The sequence below is a fragment of the Copadichromis virginalis genome, linkage group LG16 (genome assembly GCF_057382275.1).
Source record: "Copadichromis virginalis isolate Kocher_CV1m ecotype Utaka linkage group LG16, C_Virginalis_male_GT1.1, whole genome shotgun sequence".
Classification (NCBI taxonomy): domain Eukaryota; kingdom Metazoa; phylum Chordata; class Actinopteri; order Cichliformes; family Cichlidae; genus Copadichromis; species Copadichromis virginalis.
The window spans coordinates 5,336,307-5,358,214 of record NC_140633.1 but is presented as its reverse complement, the minus strand read 5'-3'; the positions used below and the strand labels follow the sequence as shown (position 1 = coordinate 5,358,214).

At 40.8% G+C, this 21,908-nt stretch overlaps 1 protein-coding gene and 1 pseudogene across 1 annotated transcript; both read left to right on the top strand.

The window, feature by feature from the left end:
• Positions 1–1,636: 1,636 nt before the first annotated feature.
• Positions 1,637–21,903, top strand: insig2 (insulin induced gene 2). The gene is made up of 7 exons (XM_085434996.1): positions 1,637–1,805; positions 4,435–4,643; positions 5,109–5,281; positions 14,067–14,191; positions 14,415–14,581; positions 16,403–16,502; positions 20,970–21,903. The coding sequence occupies exons 2-7, from the start codon at positions 4,525–4,527 to the stop codon at positions 21,009–21,011; spliced, it is 726 nt and encodes a 241-aa protein (XP_085291122.1). The 5' UTR covers positions 1,637–1,805; positions 4,435–4,524; the 3' UTR covers positions 21,012–21,903.
• On the top strand, positions 18,988–20,963 carry LOC146690135 (uncharacterized; annotated as a pseudogene).
• Positions 21,904–21,908: the final 5 nt, after the last annotated feature.

Here is a 21,908-nt window from a genome sequence, read left to right as displayed (position 1 = left end):
GTGGCACTTGGTCAGGTGGCAAATCAGCTGTCCACTGAGTGGGCTCTTGAAATGCTCGTTGAGATGGAGGACATGTGGGGGAGTGGGGATAGGTGTCAATCCTGAGCTTGAGGCTACACCAATGTGGAACTTCAAGGCAAATGAGGGGCAGAAACTGGAATTAATGCCACATAAGAGGCTGAGACTCTGGGCCATATTGCATGTGACTGGAGCAGGTCTTTTATGCTCATAGCGCCTGTGGCAATGGAGAAAAGTGCTTAAGCATGGTGAGACATTTTTTCTATAAAAGGACTGCAAATGGATTGAAGCACATTTGGTTCAGATTGTGTTTTTCTCATGGTGCACTTGACTAGTGTCTTCCAGGAGCTGGTTAGATGCATTATGGGTCTGGAGACGTTGTACACCCCTCTCACCTTCTGAACCTCCCTCCAAGACGTCTCAGACGATTGTCTGTCTTTGAGGCAATTAGCTGAGTTTTAAAAATCATTAGTGTGCATGTTGTGTAACTTAAATGTTTTCATTTAAACCATCCTTTGAATATTCTGCGAACTGTTTCCACATAAAAACAAATGTGCAAATAAATAAAGTTTATTAATAACATTACACGCATAGTTACAAAACATTAAAAGGATTTGTTAAATAGCACATGCTGGACTCTGACACTCCAAGGAGCTCAGTGAAGACCCAAAAGGATGATTAAATTTATACCACAAATAAATTGAACTGAACTTCACGTCAATCAAACCTCCCAAAATATCTAGAAATGATAGAGGACACAACTTTGCTGGACTCAGTGAAGGTACAGCACTCTTTTCAACCACGTGAGCACTACCAATTACTGCTTAGTGTAGTACAGTCCAGTTTATCATATAGGACTCGTGTTTAATTCTAATTTGAGTTTATTCCAGGATTTTAGTAAATATATTAACAAACAATTTCCCTCAGTTCAACATTTTTTCAGCGTTAAGCTTTCTACAGGTATTTTTTTAAAGATCCATAGCATGTAGACTCCAGTTAACAGATAGAGTTAAGTGCTATAGTTGACAAGAGAGCATGGCAAGCCTCTTTCTGTTAAAACCATTGTGTACCTAGGTATAATCCCCAAAACACCATCATGAGTTGCAGGTCTCAGTATGCTGATTACAAAATAGCATAAATGAGGATTAAGAGTAATCCATAGCACATGGTGACTTTCTCACTTTTTCATTACTGTAAGCCAATCACACCACAAAACAAATCAATAAAATAAATAAATACAAAATTAAGTGTACGTGTATATGTGAGGATTCTTTTGAGTGGATAAAAACTAGAGTACAACGCTGAGCTGGGTATTGGGGCTGTTGTATTAAGCTACAAAAGATAAATTTAATTGCTCACTAAATTAAACATGGCCATTGTCCCTTTCCTAGTTATTGAGGCATAAACATTTCGCATGAAGCGACTGTGAATTAAAAACTATATATAAAAACAATCAACAGTTGAAACTATTTCTACAGAAGAATTATCCAATAGATCCTGTCTCTCATCTGTCTCTGCTTCTGCACAATTACAACATCGCTGGCATTCTTTTATAGTCCAGAGCGATTGGGTTAACGTTCCGCACACATCCAATCACATGACGCGTCATTTTTTGCGACGCGGTTACGTCATGCCTTTAAACGCGAACGGCTAGCCGTTCAGCCGGAAGTAGTCACAATAGGGAGAGAAAACTCTAGCTTTTCGTCTGTTTCAGTTCAGTGTTACACGACGAGCAAAAGCCATTGAAATGAATAAATGTGTAAGAACAAGGTGTTTGTCGGCATAAGGTAAGAGCTTGGACCTTAGCCAGTGTGCTATCACGTACACGACACGTTCGTTTTAGCTAACTATTCAGTGCTTACGTACACACAACGAACTTCACGTTAAGCTAACCTACGTTACCTCGGCAGCTGCGTGTTTTCTACTGTTACTATTTAATTGGGTGTTTAGTTGTTTCTTTGACATGTTTTGGTCGCCACCAGGTAGTAAAGGACCGGTAAATGGGGGCTGTGTTAATCGGTCTAACGAGGGCAAAATGCTGCGGCAGCCCTGGCGCCTGCTAAAAATAAAGCTTTAAAGATACGTAGTATGAGTGAATGAGGGGCACACGTGATCTACTGGCTCCCCCGATTCAGCCTTGCATAAAAGACGCTAAAGGTTTCAGTAGTCAAATCAGTACAGTTAATTATCCAGCGCAAGCTCACCATTCATCTGCTCAAACTGTCTGTAGACTGAAAAACGTAGCAGCATCACAGCATTATATTCAGCATTGGTTAATATAGCTGCTGATACATCTGCTACAGTGATATGTAAAAGTATTTGTCCCCTTCCTGATTTCCTGTGTTTGTTTAGTTTTTTTTGTATGTTTTGTCACACTTAAATATTTCAGGTAATCAAACAAATTTAAATATTAGACAAAGATAACACAAGTAAACACAAAAAGCAGTTTTTAAGTGAATGTGTTTATTATTTAGGGGGAAAAAAAGGCCAAACCTAAATGGCCCTGTGTGAAAAAGTTATTGCCTCCTCCCCGTTATAATGTAAATTAGCTGTGGTGGATCACCTCTTTGGAAAATCGGTAAAAGTGATTGAGAGCCCTCAGCCAAAATATTACAAAGACAGTCATAAAGCTGTGGGACTTCCACAAACCACAGTGAGAGCCATTAAGTTACCCCCAGAGTGGTAATGACGACTCATCCAAAAGACCCCAGAACAAGATTCAAAGAACTGTAGGCTTCACTTGCCTCACTTAAGGTCAGTGTTCATGACTCCACCATAAAGAGACTGGGCAAAATGGCCTGCATGGCAGTTCCAAGATGAAAATCCTTGCTGAGCACAGGAACAGGCTCATCTCAGTTTTGCCAGAAAACATCTTGACGATCCCCAAGACTTGATGCCATTAGTACTATAGGTCTATATAATAATGGATTCTGATTGTAGTTGTACATACAGGCTACTATAGAGCCAACCCACAACAATCTATCTGTAGTTGAATACGACAGCAGCTGCTACTTTGGAGCATTTAAAAAAGCAAGAGCAAGAATTAATCTTTAATTCAGTTCAATTAATTAAATCAGTTACTTTTCCTCACAAGTGTACTGGCACTCCTTTGTGCTTGCATTTTGTGCAGTGCTAGTATTAACAACCATAATAAAGTGCTTGAATGGTAATGCTAGTAAAATTGACCTAGCCTTTCAGGACAGCTTGAAAGCCATGAAGCAAGTTAAGTTAAAAAAAAAGTGAAGTATCTATGTTTGCAGGTGCTGCATCTGTCAGTCTCCCTATGTGAGACTTGATTTTGATGCTTTAGGTGGATGCAGACTCATTTGTCTCTTTTCCACTGGTACCCACTCGGCATGACTCGACTCTGCTCGGTTTCAGTCATTTTCCATTACAACTGATTGCCAACTAAATGTGTGTGAAGTCGTTATAGCAACGCGGCTTAAAGTCCCGTGGCATCATTTCTATCTGAGAAACAAATGCGACACAACAATGGAGGAAATCATGGCGATGGTATAGCTGCTGTTCGGTCTGTGGCTTTGTACCAGACTTGGGGAACGTGGTTTTGGTGTTTCTGGAGTCATTTCCCTCGTCAGAGGGTTTCACAAATAGTGGTTTGGATTCTTGTGCAGGAGTCGCTCTCAGAGAGTGCATCCTTTGGAAGCCCCTCCCCCTCCTTTTTTATTTTTATTTTTTTAAACTGTTCCTGAATTGTATCCAAATGTAATATGATCCCTTTTCTGTGGTCACCAGCTCTCCACCAGTAAAACCCACCAGTAACATCTTCCTGTTCCTGCTGATAGTGAAGCAAAGACCTAAAGTCATCACTGTTCTAATAATCACCTCGGCTCTTTGCCTCAGAGGAGAAATGAACATGCTCGACACAGTTTAACAGCCAGTAACCAAATATCCACATGCATACATGGATGGTGGTTACATAATAGTGTATTAGTTTTAGATACATGAATTCAAGTTGCACAGGTTGTATACATGCAGTCAACCACTCATTCTATCTATATACAGGTCATGGTTTTACAGTCACCTCTATGCATGGTTACTGATGGTACAAGACTACATGAATGAGCACAGATTACAGGAATTGCTGATCATGGAGTATAGTTGGGTGGCTTGTGTTGTAATTACAAACAAACATGGAGTATGTAGACTTTTCTGAACATACACTCTGACTTTTAGTTCTGAAAGATACAGAAAGTTTTAACGTTAGAAGCTGTGTATATAATATCTTACACCATAAATCCTTTAGGTTTAAAAAAATGTTCTAAAACTTACTATGTAAAACCATTAGGTCACCCATTACATGTAGCACCCAGCTAACCTACCTTTTTATGATGTTCTGATTGAAACAGAAATCAGCCTAATTATTATTTTTTTGTTTTGCCTGTTCTTGTTTTTCAGCGTGGTTTGGGATGTCAGTGGAGGACATTGACCACACTAATGTTTAAAGATGTCAGACACCATCTGTAATTTCCTGAATTAGTCTTACGAATGTCTCTAACCTTGACGACGATGAGCGGAAGAACAGTGACCGACGACCAGCAGCAGTGGTCGAGGTCTGGAGAGATGCAGCATTCTCGTGGACCATACATCTCAGCTATCACCAACAGGTTAGCTCTGTGTGCTACAGAAGGTCACCATAAGAAGAACAACAAACTCCCATAGTGCTATTTTTACTGTCTTTGCTGTATGTTACATAGTAAGGTAAATCTTTCATTAGTCTTTTATTCATTGAACATTGTAGCACAGAAACTGTAATCTGAGGCTAAGTTATCCTGCTAAAACTCAACACTGTATGCAGGTAATCTGGGTGTGACCTGGGTAACAAGGTAGCCAAGTTGTCCACTAATGGTCTGTCCCAGCTCCTTCAGTATACTTTTAAAAGTATTCGTGAGCAAGGTGAAGCCCAATTCATCACTGGTACAATTCTGGTCCAAGAGAGTGTGAGTGTGTGAATGAAGTGCTTAAAGTACAGAGAAAAAAGATCTTTGAGTGGTCAAGAAGACTAGAAAACACAATAGCACCTAAATACCAATCCAGACCAGCATCCTGACGCCTTTTATTTTGCTCTGCAGGACGACCAACCTGTTGATCCGAGGGGCCATGTTGTTCTCTGTGGGCGTCTTCCTGGCCCTGGTGCTTAACTTACTTCAGGTACAGAGGAACATCACCCTGTTTCCCCCTGATGTCATAACCAGTATCTTCTCTTCGGCCTGGTGGGTGCCGCTCTGCTGTGGGACAGCTGCAGGTGTGTGAAACGTTTCCCTTTTCAAAATGAGGTTCAAAAAAATGTATTTTAAGTGGCAGGCGAGATAAAAAGTTCAGATGGAAACCACAAAATGTAGCTAGACAAGAGGTTGTGAACCTCCTGCCCCGGTGCTGCCTGTGTCTCTTTGCCCATCTCCAGTTGCTCACTCTGGAGTTGAGAATGATTTTAACGTCTTTGTTTGTCATTGCTGTAAGTAATTCTCGATGTTCTCCAACTCTGTGATGTAGGGTGTAGCTAGAAGTGATACTTGCAACTGAAGTGGTATTTACCTAGGCTAGCTTGCGCTCTAGGATAGCCGCTTCGACGAAAGCTTCGAGTCCTTAGCAATAAACTTCTGCTTTTGTGCACAGTGCTATCAGTTTTTCATTATGACTGGGAAACACTTCAGGAGCTGTGTTCATCAACCAGTTTGAACTTTGTAATAATGTATGGTCTTGTGGACACCACTTTGTCTTGGGTCCTTTTGTTTACTTCCATAACGCTCGAGGAAAACAAAGAGAGAGAGAAGGCAAATCTAAGCTCAGATAAACAACAACAAATGACTTATTGTGTCATTATTTATTTAACAAAATTTAAGCTAAAATGCAGAGTAAGAAACAAAGAACATCCTTAATGTTTTTATGGTAATCAAGAGGGAAAGAGGCACTGCTGTTGCTCTGAGACTTACCTTTTTTTTTTTTTTGCAGATTTAACTGAATTGTAGAAGCTCTAAGCAGACAGATCAGCTTAGGTACTTAGGCACGAGTACCAGTCCTGGCCTTAAATTTAAATTGATGTCTGCTGTCCTTGATATAGCCTAACATTGCCCGTTACCACATCAGCCGTGCCTGCAACAGTCCAACATAGTGCATCCCTGTACATTTCACAACAATACTTTAAGGTAACCTGTTTAGCCTGCACTACATCTACCATGATTTCCAGTTTATCAGACACCACTGAGCAGGCCTTACCTCTCCTGTCCCGTCTTTCTTACATCTTTCTACATGTCAGAGTGCACTTATCATACACTTTTTTTCTCCTTGGGAAATACACGCTCTGTACAGCTCACAGACACACCGTGGTCCAAAGTGGCACTTGTCTATGCTCTGTTTATGCTTGCTCATCTTCTACAATGCTAGCAAGAGCTGTCCTCTAGAAGGTTCTGCGATGGTACTGAGCTAAAATCTCCATGTTGTTAGCTGAAAACGACACCAAGCAGCACACTTAAAATGAGCAAGTTACACAGTAATAAGCAGAATATTTTGTGAGCACTCACCAGGTGCATGATGGTATTCAGTTTATTATACAATTAAGACACACAGTTTATGCATTTTCTGAATGTTAAAACGGTGTTCCACATAAATTTAAAGGTAGAATTCAGCAAAAACTGAAAATATGTTAACTCATGAAGGTCTGAGAGTCTCAAATCTATACATATGTGCGAATACTAGGTATACGCACATTTTTTATTTTTACTATTTTTAATTAAGTTTATGTGTGTGTTTTTTTTTTTTTTTTTTTTTTTTTTTTATTATTTCATTGATTTGTACAAACACAAATAGGACTCAGAGTTGCATGCCAAGCTTTGTAGCCATTCTGTTTCAGAGATACATGCTGATAAATACTCACAGGTGGTAAAATGTTAGATATTTACACCCGCTAGTAATGTTGACAGCCTAACTGATGCTGTGTCACTTTTGTTATAGGGCCCCAATGTTTTGCATCTGAACAGAGATTTTAAAGTGTCTCTTTGATAGTGAAGGTTATCAAACTAATATGACATCGAAATGTATTTATTGATCTAAAGACAGAAGGTCCCTGAGTCACTGGTTCTGGCCAATCAAAAAACCTTTCAGACACATGCACTAACTGTTAGTATGATGAAATGCAGTGTACTTGACTTTGAATTGGGGTTGTCAAAAAATAAATGCAAATCCATATTCAGATATTAATCAATACTAAAAATGTATATTGATCTTAATTTGCACCCGTATTGATACAAACTGGCTTCCTGTAGCTGACTTCACCCTGCAGACACAGCTGCTCCCACTAACATGTGTCAGTGTTCATGACTGAGCAGCAGTTTGGGAAACATTTCAATAGGACAGTAATGCTCCTGCTTCAACACTGCTGAGTCAAACAAATAATCATTTTCACAATAAATTTGTGATTTTTATAGGGGTGGCTGCAAGATAATAACTCCGAGTTGCTCTCTGATGCATCCATCGGAGTGTGAATGTGTGTGACTGTAGTTAGAAAGCACTAAGTACAGAGAAAGTGCTTGTGAGAATGGGTGTGATTGGGTGAATGTGGCATGTTGTAAAGAGCGCTTTGAGCATCAGTCCATTTACCATTTATATAAAAGCATACTTGTTAGTGCTACGTGGCATTTTTAGAAAAATTATGCACACTATACAATTCAGTTTTATTTATACAGAAACAAATCACAACAACGGTTGCCTCAGGGCACTTTTAACATGACGATAACTGTGCACGCACACACATCATTACATTGAAGCAGGGCTCTAGAGTGCGACCAATTTGGTCGCAAATGCGACCAAATTTTTCAGTGGTGCGACTAAAAATAAATATTTGGTCGCACAGGTGCGACCAACTGTTCCGGTAACAAAAAAAAAATCTCTGTAACTCTCCGTGTGGTCAACAACAGACACACATTATGCCCCTATCGTGGACTAAACCAATCAGAGATAGTCAGGGGCGGGACCTCTCTGATTGGCCGTGGTCCAGTTGAAAGTGCAGGTGGAAGAGAGAGGTGAGTAGCTTGAATAAAGCGATATCAATTCATTAACGGATTCCACACAAAGACCCAAACACGGAGCGGACCCAACACATCAGAATCAGCTTCGTCTTTCTCGGCTTTCTCACCCGACGGCCTGAACACGGACACGCTGTCGGAGCTTAGCGATTCTTCGGGTCCGCGCTGTGTTTACGTCTTTTTGCGCTGATTCTGAGCTGCAGGTTTTGCCTCTCTCCAACCAAAATTCACCGAGCCTGCAGCAAAAGAAGCAGCAAACTGCGCTTCACATTTGATCAATGTCGTCATGAATTCCCTCTGACTTTTGCTGTTTTGCTTCCACCACGATAAAAATCACACTTCCTGCACAGCTCTCTCTCTCTCTGTACTTCAGGAACAGTTTCCCGTCTCAAATCTGTTTTCTGCATTATTCATTCGCTTATTACCCACCAGTCTAGCGTTGTTTACAGCGCTTTTTCTTTTTTCACTTAAATGACCTCGGACAAGAAAGCCTCATTTCTGCTGTTCAATACTGAAGAAATTTAAATTTCTTAAAATTATGCAAAATTGCAGAATATTTTTAAGGTTATCTGCTATAAAAAGCCAGACCAGGAAAATCTCCTTCATGTTTTCCTGTGTTTTATTCAGTTACTTTCACACAAAGGCATCTGCTGGGATGTTCACAATTCTGATGAAGTCATACATGTATCAGTACTGATAAATGATCAGAATTATAATATTTCTGACTGTCTGAGGCTAAATTGAATCAAATCAGGACTTTGAGAACCGGAATTGAATGGATTATAGAAATCAGTGATGATACTCAGCCCTAGTGAGCAGCCTAGGCCTGAGAGAAGTGGATGTACTGTAGCTGTGGGTAATAAGAAAAGATGAAAAGAACTATTGATAACTTTTTTGTTAAGTTAAGGCCTGATCTGTCTGAAATTCATAGCCAGTGCTCTGACACGGTGCCATCAATATTTGAATGCTGAAAATGCACAGTGTATCCAGAAAACACATTATATGCTGCAGTAAATGCACTGCCCAAGTGTCCCCTCTCCCCACGGCCTTTCAGCAGCAGACAGCAGCAAACAGGTCGTCAGAGGAGGCCAATGTGATGATTAAGTTTTTAACATTTTCTACAATATTGACAAAGCACTTTAAGCACAAGTTTGTTAGTTAATAATTTAGAAATTAATATTGTCTGTATGGACTTCCCCCCCCAAAGAAAGTGCACATGTAAAACTGCGGTGTTAAGCGATGCGGTTGAAAAATTTTAGTGCGCCTAACTTTTGTGCCGGTACGCCTAAATTTTTAAAGTTAGGCGTACCGGTGCGCCCATGTCAAAAAGTTAGTCTAGAGCCCTGCATTGAAGGTTACAACATACCCGCCAGGCTTTTGGTTTATTGAAATGCTGTCTTCTGGGTGTGATGCTGCCGATGGAAATGTAGAGCAATGCCTGCTGCTCCCGAGTGGCTCAGCACAGAGCACAACAGCCCGAGGCTGTCTTAATCCCCAGACACACAGCGTCGCCCACAGGAGCCTGTCATTTCCACCTGTTGTTGAAATACACAGTACTTTGTATCCCAGGGGACGGCTTCTGCATTCTGTTGAAAGTGCAGAAATAGTTTCGCTGCTGTAGTAGCTAGGTTAGTGGTTTCGTAGATGCGTGCTGCAATGAAAATAATCTTTTTGTTTTGTTTTTAAAAATTCTAGGTTGAGTTTCCTTGCTCGCTCAGAAATGAACTTATTTTTGCATGCTGTTGTACTTATCGAACCATTATCGTTGGCATTTTTACCAGATTAAATGACAGAAATGGGAACAAACTGGGTTTTGTTGTTGTTGCCCCACGAAAGGAAGACCAAGAGTCACCTCTGCTGCTGAGGATAAATACATCCCAGTCACCAGCCTCAGAAATCTCCAGTTAACAGCAGCTCAGATTAGAGCACAAATAGATGCCACACAGAGCTCCAGTAGCAGACACATCTCTACATGTTCAGAGAAGACTGTGTGGATCAGGCTCTTTTGGTCAAATAGCTGCTAAGAAACCACGACTACATGTATGGTTCCCACCATGAAGCATAGAGGAGGAGGCATGATGGTTGGAGGCTTTTCTGGTGACACTGGTGGGGATTTATTCAATCCCCCAACATGTAAATAGTCATGAAAATAAAGAAAAATCATTAACTGAGAAGGTGTGTCCAGACTTTTGACTGGTAGTGTACATACAAACACGAACCACTGTGACCTGCACACAAATCACTGCACAGTTTATGCTTGTGGATCATATTGTTCTCATTTGCAACACTTTTAAAGCAAATTCCTCTCCATGAGTCTCTGGTGGTTTTGGCTCTTTATTGTTTATTATTGTTACGTTGTTTTCAGGCCCCTCGCTGATCCTCGTTTTGCTACAAGTTTCTTCCTGTTGAAAGGGACGTTTTCCTTCCTACTGTTGCCAAGAGCGTGCCCATAGTGGGTCATCTGATTGTTGGGATTTTCTCAAATATTACAGGGCTCTCAAAATTTCAAAATCCCTGGTAGCCCTTCGGGCAGGGACTCTTCAGTTTTTGGTAGCCCAAAATAAATTTAAGTAGCCCGAATAAAAAAGAGAGCAATTTTTTGATTGATGTTTTGTTTCCTGTTTTGTTTCCTTTACAATAAAATACATTAAAGTATAATATTGTAAAGGAAACAAAACATTAATCAAAAAATTGTTGAAAAACAAATTACAACATTGTATAAAAATTACAATCATCAACTCAAATACAGTGGGGCAAGAAAGTATTTAGTCAGCCACCGATTGTGCAAGTTCCCCCACTTAAAATGATGACAGAGGTCAGTAATTTGCACCAGAGGTACACTTCAACTGTGAGAGACAGAATGTGAAAAAAAAATCCATGAATTCACATGGTAGGATTTGTAAAGAATTTATTCGTAAATCAGGGTGGAAAATAAGTATTTGGTCAATAACAAAAATACAACTCAATACTTTGTAACATAACCTTTGTTGGCAATAACAGAGGTCAAACGTTTACTATAGGTCTTTACCAGGTTTGCACACACAGTAGCTGGTATTTTGGCCCATTCCTCCATGCAGATCTTCTCGAGAGCAGTGATGTTTTGGGGCTGTCGCCGAGCAACACGGACTTTCAACTCCCGCCACAGATTTTCTATGGGGTTGAGGTCTGGAGACTGGCTAGGCCACTCCAGGACTTTCAAATGCTTCTTACGGAGCCACTCCTTTGTTGCCCGGGCGGTGTGTTTTGGATCATTGTCATGTTGGAAGACCCAGCCTCGTTTCATCTTCAAAGTTCTCACTGATGGAAGGAGGTTTTGGCTCAAAATCTCACGATACATGGCCCCATTCATTCTGTCCTTAACACGGATCAGTCGTCCTGTCCCCTTGGCAGAAAAACAGCCCCATAGCATGATGTTTCCACCCCCATGCTTCACAGTAGGTATGGTGTTCTTGGGATGCAACTCAGTATTCTTCTTCCTCCAAACACGACGAGTTGAGTTTATACCAAAAAGTTCTACTTTGGTTTCATCTGACCACATGACATTCTCCCAATCCTCTGCTGTATCATCCATGTGCTCTCTGGCAAACTTCAGACGGGCCTGGACATGCACTGGCTTCAGCAGCGGAACACGTCTGGCACTGCGGGATTTGATTCCCTGCCGTTGTAGTGTGTTACTGATGGTGACCTTTGTTACTTTGGTCCCAGCTCTCTGCAGGTCATTCACCAGGTCCCCCCGTGTGGTTCTGGGATCTTTGCTCACCGTTCTCATGATCATTTTGACCCCACGGGATGAGATCTTGCGTGGAGCCCCAGATCGAGGGAAATTATTAGCGGTCTTGTATGTCTTCCATTTTCTGATGATTGCTCCCACAGTTGATTTTTTCACACCAAGCTGCTTGCCTATTGTAGATTCACTCTTCCCAGTCTGGTGCAGGTCTACAATACTTTTCCTGGTGTCCTTCGAAAGCTCTTTGGTCTTGGCCATGGCGGAGTTTGGAGTCTGACTGTTTGAGGCTGTGGACAGGTGTCTTTTATACAGATGATGAGTTCAAACAGGTGCCATTCATACAGGTAACGAGTGGGGGACAGAAAAGCTTCTTACAGAAGACGTTACAGGTCTGTGAGAGCCAGAGATTTTCCTTGTTTGAGGTGACCAAATACTTATTTTCCACCCTAATTTACGAATAAATTCTTTACAAATCCTACCATGTGGATTCATGGATTTTTTTTTCACATTCTGTCTCTCACAGTTGAAGTGTACCTCTGGTGCAAATTACTGACCTCTGTCTTCATTTTAAGTGGGGGAACTTGCACAATCGGTGGCTGACTAAATACTTTTTTGCCCCACTGTACTTGGTTCTAATTGAACAGAAATTTCTATGAACTTGTAAGAACTGTGTAGGACATGAATCAGTCTGTGTCAGATCCTGAATTTGAAATTTCCACTGAAGTCACGGGTAAGAGGCAAGTGGAACCAAGAACTACGCCATTTGCTTTTTTTTGCAAAGACTGCTAAATTGTGCCAGTGGTAGTTCACTCTTTGCAACATAGTACGCTGTTCTAAACAGATTTTTCAGGTTTAATTTTAGTATGTTATTTGCAATTGGTGTTTGTTCTGGGAAAGATATTGCAGACTGAGCAATAATGCATTTCTTGCATTTCTCATGGGTTCTAATGGGGGCCTTTCTTAAAATGACTGGTCCCAGTAACAAAGGCGCTTGTCGACTCAGAAATCGAGAGAAAACCAACAACACACCCGGCAGAACATTATGTTATTTACACGGGTGCACATAAGTGGTTCGCATGTGCGCATTCGCTGTCAAAATAAAAGACGCGCACCAGATAAGAAGTTGCAACGCGCGTTTGCGTCCATTTAAAAGGCCCTGTTTTGTCCGCTAGAGTGGGATTTTCACGGCACATTCTGCACCACATCTCTGTGCGTTCATCATTTGTTTGAAGCCAGCTCACCTCCTGCAACCACTTTTCCGAGAATACGCGCTTCTTTTGTGGTTCGGACTCCTTCTGACATTTGTTTGGAGGTGGAGGAACACCAAAGTAATTGCTTAAAGGAGCTTGCTTCTTCGACATCTTTAAGAGTTCTAAACAAATGTCTGTCCTCCTCCAGAAAATCTTATGTATGCAAACACGCGTTGCAACTTCATATCTTGTGCGCGTATTTTTTATTTTATTTTGACAGCGAATGCGCACCTGCAAACAGTTATGTGCAGCCCTGGTTATTTAGCTCGTCATATTGCAGCCACAGAAATTCTTTTGTCCAAGAAACCATAAAGCTGCACTTTCTTTTTGCCTTATAGTCTGATTTGTCCTAACTTTTCTGTTTTGTGGTAAGCTTTTCTTTGGCTGTCACTTCTTCACCCTGACCTGTCTTATTTGGCTCAGCAGAACTAAAATATATATCCTGCTGCTTTTACACACACACACACACACACACACACACATAACGGTCAGCGATTCTCTGCGCGATCAACCTCTCACATGTTTAAGCTTGCTGCGGGAGATTTCACTTGTCATGTTTGCATAGTAAGCTAACGATTGATAAGACGATGTCAGAGGAATTGGTGCGCAAATTATCATCACTCACCAATCAGTGCTGTCGCTCTCTATACACAGTTTGCGCGATTGCAAAGTGAAAGCAAAAAACAAGCACAAATTCAAACGCGATTTCAATATGTCACATATTGACAGTGGCTCACCGATGCCAATGACATAATTACCCAGCTACATTTCCGAAAGAATGCAAAAGCATTGACATATATTTTTCCTTCCTACAATAGCCCGACGGGCAGGGCAGAGATAGATTTTGGTAGCCCGACTGGAAAAATCACTAGCCCCGGGACGTCGGGCTAGCGATTTTGCAAGCCCTGTATTATAGGGTCTTACGATAATATTAAATCGAGGCTACTGTTGTTTTGAATTGGTGCTATACAGATGCATAATTTCCCTTATCTTTCCTCACAGTATTCTTTTTCCTTTTTTCCCCCCTCGCAGCAATGATTGGGCTGTTGTACCCCTGCATCGACAGCCGTCTGGGTGAACCACACAAGTTCAAGCGGGAATGGTCTAGCGTGATGCGCTGCGTGGCTGTGTTTGTGGGTATCAACCACGCCAGTGCTGTATCCTTAGAACGTTGGTATTTTCTCTGTTTAATAATTTTCCTCTGTACACCACCAGAGTGGACTTTAAATCACGCATTCAAGATGTAAGTAAAGCACAGAGTGTAACTTTTAATTCAAGGAAGTTTGTGTTTAATGACTTACTGGGTAGATGATGGAGCTGTACATTGTGTAAGTGCATCGTAGAGCATTCAGCCTGGTCCTTGACCTCTGCCTGCATCAGAAAGTGGATTTTGCCAACAATGTTCAGCTGTCTCTGACTCTGGCAGCTCTTTCCATTGGCCTGTGGTGGACATTCGATCGCTCCCGCAGCGGCTTCGGTCTGGGAATCTGCATTGCCTTTTTGGGTACGCTGGCCACCCAGCTCCTGGTTTACAACGGAGTTTTCCAGTAAGTTACTCAAACACTAGTTTGCATATTAAGACAATGTGGAGGCTGATTTGAGAGAAAATCATTACAATGACAAATGAATTTGGTAACTCAGACTTTATCATTAAATAAACTGCTGAATGCAATAATGTGAACTCCAAGTGAACTTTGTAAGTAGTTGCACTGGTGTGCCAGCACAGACTTATGGCGAACTCTGTCTGGTGGGCTTCTGTATTGTGCTTATTGAATCGAGTAATGTAGCACACTGTAATCCCTGTTTATAATTTAGTATTTGATAATAAGAAGTTATATCAGCATGTAGTAAGTTACCCTCCTCTAGCTCCAACAGTTGAATATTGACTGGTCCACAGTGATCTCTTCCAGCAAAAGAAAACTGACGCACTTAATATGAGGCACGATATTAGCAGGGCCACGCTGCCTTTACAGCACACAGCTATATCCTCCAGCACAATGACTAATGTTAGAGTATGGGCAGAATGCTAGTATTACTGTGCAAAATTCTTGAGCCACCCATTAGCACTTTATATGCCATAAGGAGACAGACTTTCTTGTAACTTTTAAAGTGGTCTTGAGCGATATTTCTCAAGCGTTCTGAATATGTTTCAGAGGTGTTTTCAGGCCGGTCCATGAACCTGACCATCTGAGAAAGATTTCTTGTTTTGTTGTTAATCCATAACACTGACCTTTAAGTCATTCAAGCATAAAAAGGCACCTAGAGATCGTACCAGTGTGGTGTTGACGTGTAACAGACAACTTGGCACAGAACCAAAGAAATGGCATGCCTAAAAGCTATCTATAGCAGGTGAACAGTACTGAAAGTTATATCATTAAGAAATATGAAAAAAATCTAGCAACAACTTGACACAGATTGTGAGGAAATGTGTCTTGCCCTTCAATTTGTCCATCTACTCTTTGTTCTACTGGATAAATTCCAAATTTAATTGCCTATTGTGTGGTTAACTATTTGTGCATGTTAGAGGTACTTCCACTCTTTGTTGTGGTCATTGTTGGCGTCATTGCTCAAAGTAATAATGTATTACACACATTACACAGAACACTTTTCTTAAATTTAACGCAGTGCCTTACTTACTCCCAGGAGAAAGTAATTTGTTACTACTTGTACACATTACGTTTCTCTGTAAAATGACCTGAAACGTATTGTCTCATAGATATCATTTAATATTATAAACCCGCAGACCGCAGTCCCACACATCAACACAAATCCCTATCATATTGAGGACACACATGATCTTTCTCTTAGCATTTAGGTATGAACACAAAGCCAACAGCATGAAGCAAAGATGACAACAAGCTCAGAAAACTTAATAACGATTGATTCTACTTAAACAGGTAGAAATGGAGGCCGCAGCCTGACTGGCTCTGGTCTCACTGGTTCTTGGCTAGCTTAGCGTTAGCATGCTCTTTGTGCAGATATTTACAAAGAGCCAAAGTTGTGTTAGCAGCATAAGTTGTTTCTGACCTGGGCACAGTTTGCACTTTATAGGTGTGAATTGAGAACCAGTTTTAATCTCAGCAGAGAACAGAATTAAAGGCAGCCACCATCTGAAGAAGAGTTTCTGCAAAGATCTATCTCCCATTTTCCTCTCAACATATAAAGAAATAACAGGTGGCTCAAGAGTATTGCACAGTAGTGTATAACACTTTCTAAATGACTAGAGATCTTGTCCAGAGACTGGACATTATTAACGATGATGATGATGATGATGATGACAAAGCAACCTTGGTTAATTCAAACAGTCAGTTAATTCTGCTGTGTATAGTTTAAAGTGAGTTTCTGATGTTTGCCTTTTCTCTGCCCAGGTACACGTCGCCTGATTTCCTTTACATTCGCTCGTGGTTACCCTGCATCTTCTTTGCAGGAGTAATAACTATGGGAAACATTGGACGGCAACTAGCTTTGGTAAGAAACAAATCAGTTTACATTTACATCAGTTACATTAAGGCTAAGCAGTCACTGCTTCTCAATTCATCAAAATTTTTAGAACATTTTCTGCTCTGATTTGCAAAAAGAATTTATGGTCCAAATTTTGAATCTACAGTACCAGTCAAATGTTTGGACACGCTTTCTCATTTAATGGTTTTTCTTTATTTTTACTACTTTGTACATTGAAGACACCAAATATATGAAGCAGAATATATCGAATTATGTAGCAAAGGAAACAATGATAAATAACTCTAAATTCAATTTCAATTTTCAATTCGATTTTATTTATATAGCGCCAAATCACAAAGACAGTCGCCTCAAGGCGCTTTATATTGTACAGTATAGCCTATAATAATAGATATAGAGAAAAACCCAACAATCATATGACCCCCTATCAGCAAGCACTTTGGCGACAGTGGGAAAGAAAAACTCCCTTTTAACAGGAAGAAACCTCCAGCAGAACCAGGCTCGGGGAGGGGCGGGGCCATCTGCTGTGATTGGCTGGGGTGAGAGAAGGAAGACAGGATAAAGACATGCTGTGGAAGAGAGACAGAGGTTAATAACAGGTATGATTCAATGCAGAGAGGTCTGTTAATACATAGTGAGTGAGAAAGGTGACTGGAAAGGAAAAATGTTATAATGCTGAGATTAGCCACCCTTTGCTTTGTTGACAGCGATTAACTGGTTTCACCTCACAGGTGAGCCTGTCAGGGTTCATGGTGGAGTTTGTTGCCTTCTTAATGATGTTGGGACCATCAGTTGTGTTGTGCAGCAGTCAGGTTGGTGCACAGCTGACAGGCCTGTTTGACAACTGTTAGAATTCATATTATGGCGAGAACCAATCAGCTGAGTAAAGAGAAACAACAGCCCATCATTGCTTTAAGAACTGAAGGTCAGTCAGTCGGAAAACTGCTAAAACGTTGAATGTGTCCCCGAGTGCAGTCGCAAAAACCATCAAACGCTACAATGAAGCTGTCTCACATGAGGACCACCCCAGGAAAGGAAGACCAAGAGTCACATCAGGAATCAAAGCAAAGGGCGGCTGTTAGGAAGAATCTAACGTACGGGTTGTACGGAAGCCCCAAACGCAATTTCATTGTTCTTTGACAATGACAATAAATAAATACTTGACTTGACTTAAAGTATGAATCATGTTATTTCTCACTTTTTGTTTACAACATATGTGTTCATTCATAGTTTGTAGATTCTCACTGAAGACATCCAATGTAAATAGTTGTGAAAATGATTAAAACAACAACAATTAAATGAGAAGGTGTGTCCAAACTTTTGACTGGTAGTGTACATACAAACATGAACCAAGCTTCATAATTATTTATTTATTTTTTTAAAAATAAAACTGACATTTTTTTTTAAATATAGGTTTAACATTTAAAAGCACTGGTTTGTCCACTTTCAGGCTATTCTTTGCACTTTGAAATCTGAGCCAATGCTTGAGCCAGGCTCTCTCAAAAGCTAAAAATAAAAGCCTGAAATTTTAACAGGTCTTTCTTAACTTTAAAAAAAAAAAAAAAAAAATCTGAATCTTGGAGAGATGAAAAAGTGTCTAAGTAGCAGTTCAAGTATGAAAAAAGTCCCCTATGGTAACAAGCTGAATTTTGTAATACTGGAAACACCTCAGTCCATCTCAGTGCACATTTTTAGAATATTTTCTGTTAACTATTATCTGTTTAACCATTAAAAAAAGACTTTTGGACGTCCATGATGAATACTGTCATAAACTTTATATATATATATATATATATATGTGTAAAATGTTTCAAGATGCATTTAAAAAGGTTAAAAGTTCTAGTATAGTTTTTATTACACTGAACAAAAATATAAATGCAACATTTTTGTTTTTGCTCCCATTTTTCATGAGCTGAACTCAAACATCTGAAAGTTTTTCTACATACACAAAAGACCCATGACTCTCAAATACTGTTCTCAAATCTTTATAAATCTGTGTTAGTGAGCACTTTTCCTTTACCAAGATAATCCATCCCACCTCACAGGTGTGGCATATCATGGTGCTGATTAGACAGCATGAATAATGTACAGGTGTGCCTTAGACTACGTTCACACTGCAGGTCTCAATGCTCAATCAATATTTTCCGTCTGCTCGTTCACACTACAAATAAAATGTGACAGCAAACGCGCTCTATTGTGAACCCTCAAAGCGTCTTGTGTCAGTGACGTAAAAGACGGATTTAATGCGACATGACCATCAAACAGCAGTCGCTTTCTGAAACATCAGATATGTATCGGATTCAGGACCACATACGAAAGTGACCCAGATCGGATTTGAAAATATCGGATTTGTGCCGTTCACACTGTCACACCATGATCGGAGAGATGGGTCGCATACGGTCAAAAACATCGGATTTGATGCGCTTTCGCCTGCAGTGTGAACGTAGACTTAGACTGCCCACAATAAAATGCCACTCTGAAATGTGTCCGGTGAGTATGCTGGCCATGCAAGAACTGGGATGTTTTCAGCTTCCAGGAATTGTGTACAGATCCTTGCAATATGGGGCCGTGCATTATCATGCTGCAACGCGAGGTGATGGTCGTGGATGAATGGCACAACAATGGGCCTCAGGATCTCGTCACGGTACCTCTGTGCATTCGAAATGCCATCAATAAAATGCACCTGTGTTCGTTGTCCATGAGATACACCTGCCCATACCAGAACCCCACCGCCACCATGGTCCACTCGATCCACAACGTTGACATCAGCAAACCGCTCACCCACACGATGCCACACACGCTGTCTGCCATCTGCCCTAAACAGTGAAAACCGGGACTCATCTGTGAACAGAACACCTCTCCAATGTGCCAAACTCCATCGAATGTGAGTGTTTGCCCACCCAAGTCGGTTACAACGATGAGCTGCAGTCAGGTCCAGACCCCGATGAGGACGACGAGCATGCAGATGAGCCTCCCTGAGATGGTTTCTGACAGTTTGTGCAGAAATTCTTTGGTTATGGAAACAGATTGTTGCTGCAGCTGGTCTCAGGCGATCCTGGAGGTGAACATGCTGGATGTGGAGGTCCTGGGCTGGTGTGGTTACACGTGGTCTGCGGTTGTGAGTCCGGTTGGATATACGGCCAAATTCTCTGAAACACCTTTGGAGACGGCTTATGGCAGAGAAATGAACATTCATTTCATGGGCAACAGCTCTGGTAGACATTCCTGCAGTCAGCATGCCCATTGCACGCTCCCTCAAAAGCTGCGACATCTGTAGCTTTGTGCTGTTTGATCAAACTGCATATTTCAGAGAGGCCTTTTATTGTGGGCAGTCTAAGGCACACCTGTACATTATTGATGCTGTCAAATCAGCCCCATGATATGCCACACCTGTGAGGGGGAATGGATTATCTTGGTAAAGGAAAAGTGCTCACTAACACAGATTTATAAAGATATGAGAACAGTATTTGAGTCTTTTGTGTATGTTTCAGATGTTTGAGTTCAGCTCATGAAAAGTGGGAGCAAAAACAAAAGTGTTGCGTTTATATTTTTGTTCAGTGTAAATTAGATTAAACTGGAGACTGAGTGTCATTTATAAACTCCACAATTACCAAACTGAGCTACATTTAAAAAAATAAAAATAAAAAAATAGTACAATTTATCATATTTGCTCAATCCAGCAGGAAAGCTGAATGACAATAGAACTTCTCTCAAGAGAATATGAAGAAGTGCGTCACCTTTCTGTTCATATTTTGACGACTCAGCACTCAGGCACTTAATTACCTTAATGTGTCCCAAGTTATAGATCCTGATTCATTTTGATGGCAAGTTTTTGTCTGTAATAGTTTTTGAGGTATTCGAACATCAAAAAAAGACAGTGGCTGTGGATGGACAGACCAAAAACATCTGATTTACATGATGTTGTTCGCTCACTCATCCAAGTTCATCCAGTTTAAGTGTTGTGATCGCTTTCATGACCACAGGTTGATAAAATGAAACCCCTAGGCACGCAGCCTCTTAGGTCAGCAGTGCTTTTCGTGTTGGAAATCACAGATGCTGTTTTTGCCTCGTCTCTTTCTTAGTGTTGAATCATGAACACTGAACTTAACTGAGGCCTGCAGTTCTTTAGAAGTTGTTCTGGGTTCTTTTGGGACCTCCTGGATGAGTTCTCAGGCTCTTCAGTTTTCTTTTCACATAGGTCCAGAATAGCTTCATCCCTCAAAATTATAAAGTGCACGTTGTATTTACTCGGGTTTGTCTGATATTAAATTTGTTTGATGAAACATGATAAAGTACTAAATGTACTAAAAAAAAAAAAGGTTGCAAATGCTTTTTCACAGCACTGTATATCGACTGATTAAAGAAGTCACCCAGCCGAGTTACAATGATACATCATGTCCATATTGGTATATTAAAGTAGATGGGCTTTAAGTGGTGTTTTGTGTCTAACAGCTCTCCTTCTCCCCTTGTTTCCAGTATGAATACAAATTCATTCAGGACAAGAGCCATCAGGACTGAGGGATGTCTCTGCTGCATCAGACCTCTGCTCAGAATGACCTGAAGCCAGGTGCAGGTTATCAGCACGGACTACAGCTGGCTGATGAGCCAGTCAGGCCGTTTAAATCGATCCCCGAAATCTCGATCGGCTGCTGCGCTGCATTTTTGACTGGCTCTGTCAGGCCTTCTGCTACCACATGATATCCATGAACTGACGTGAATAATGAGAGTGAAGTTTCTCTCCTTCCTTTCCTTTATTGCGGTTTATCTGTAATAGACATGGATTAGCAGATAAGCAGCCAACATTCAGATCAGCTTAGATGTTTGCTCCCTTGGCTCGATTGTGCCAAACAGAATCTGTGGGATCTGTTTATTTATCTGCCCTCGTCTCATGATTCTTCCTCATCTGTCGTATATTGGTGGGGAACACACAGCCTAGTGAACATATCCAGGATGCATCTATGTACTGGACTTCTTTTTTTAATGTAATTATCCATAATCTACTTTTAGATCTTCTTCATGAAGAGATGTTGACAGGTGCTGGTGCTAAGGAAACAGGATGTCCAGTGTTCCCCTGTAGTGGGTACATGTAAGAGCCCATTATTTTGTGCATTAATATGTACAGTATCATCAGGTCAAAAAACACTGATGTCTTTGGGTTTAGGGTTAGAAGTGAGCAACACATTTAGAAATAGAAATTCCATCTATAAATGAAGACTATGGTGTTAATTAGTTTAAAACTAGTTACTGTTTTTTATTTCAGGGAGGAAGACTTGGCCAAAAGTCTTCCTGCTGCCTTTTAGTTCCCAGCTCACTTTGAATGGTGTTGTCCACCTAATGCATGACAGCAGATATGGAGTAACGGTGATGGAACTTCACACTGAATCAAATAAATTCTCTCTGGTCAAACTGGTTTTG

Bases quoted from the DNA above. Each gene is read 5' to 3' on its own strand.
- insig2 (XM_085434996.1), top strand. From the start codon at position 4,525: ATGTCTCTAACCTTGACGACGATGAGCGGAAGAACAGTGACCGACGAC. The intron at 4,644-5,108 runs GTTAGCTCTGTG...TTTGCTCTGCAG, and splicing joins ATCTCAGCTATCACCAACAG to GACGACCAACCTGTTGATCC. The intron at 14,582-16,402 runs GTAAGTTACTCA...TTCTCTGCCCAG, and splicing joins GTTTACAACGGAGTTTTCCA to GTACACGTCGCCTGATTTCC.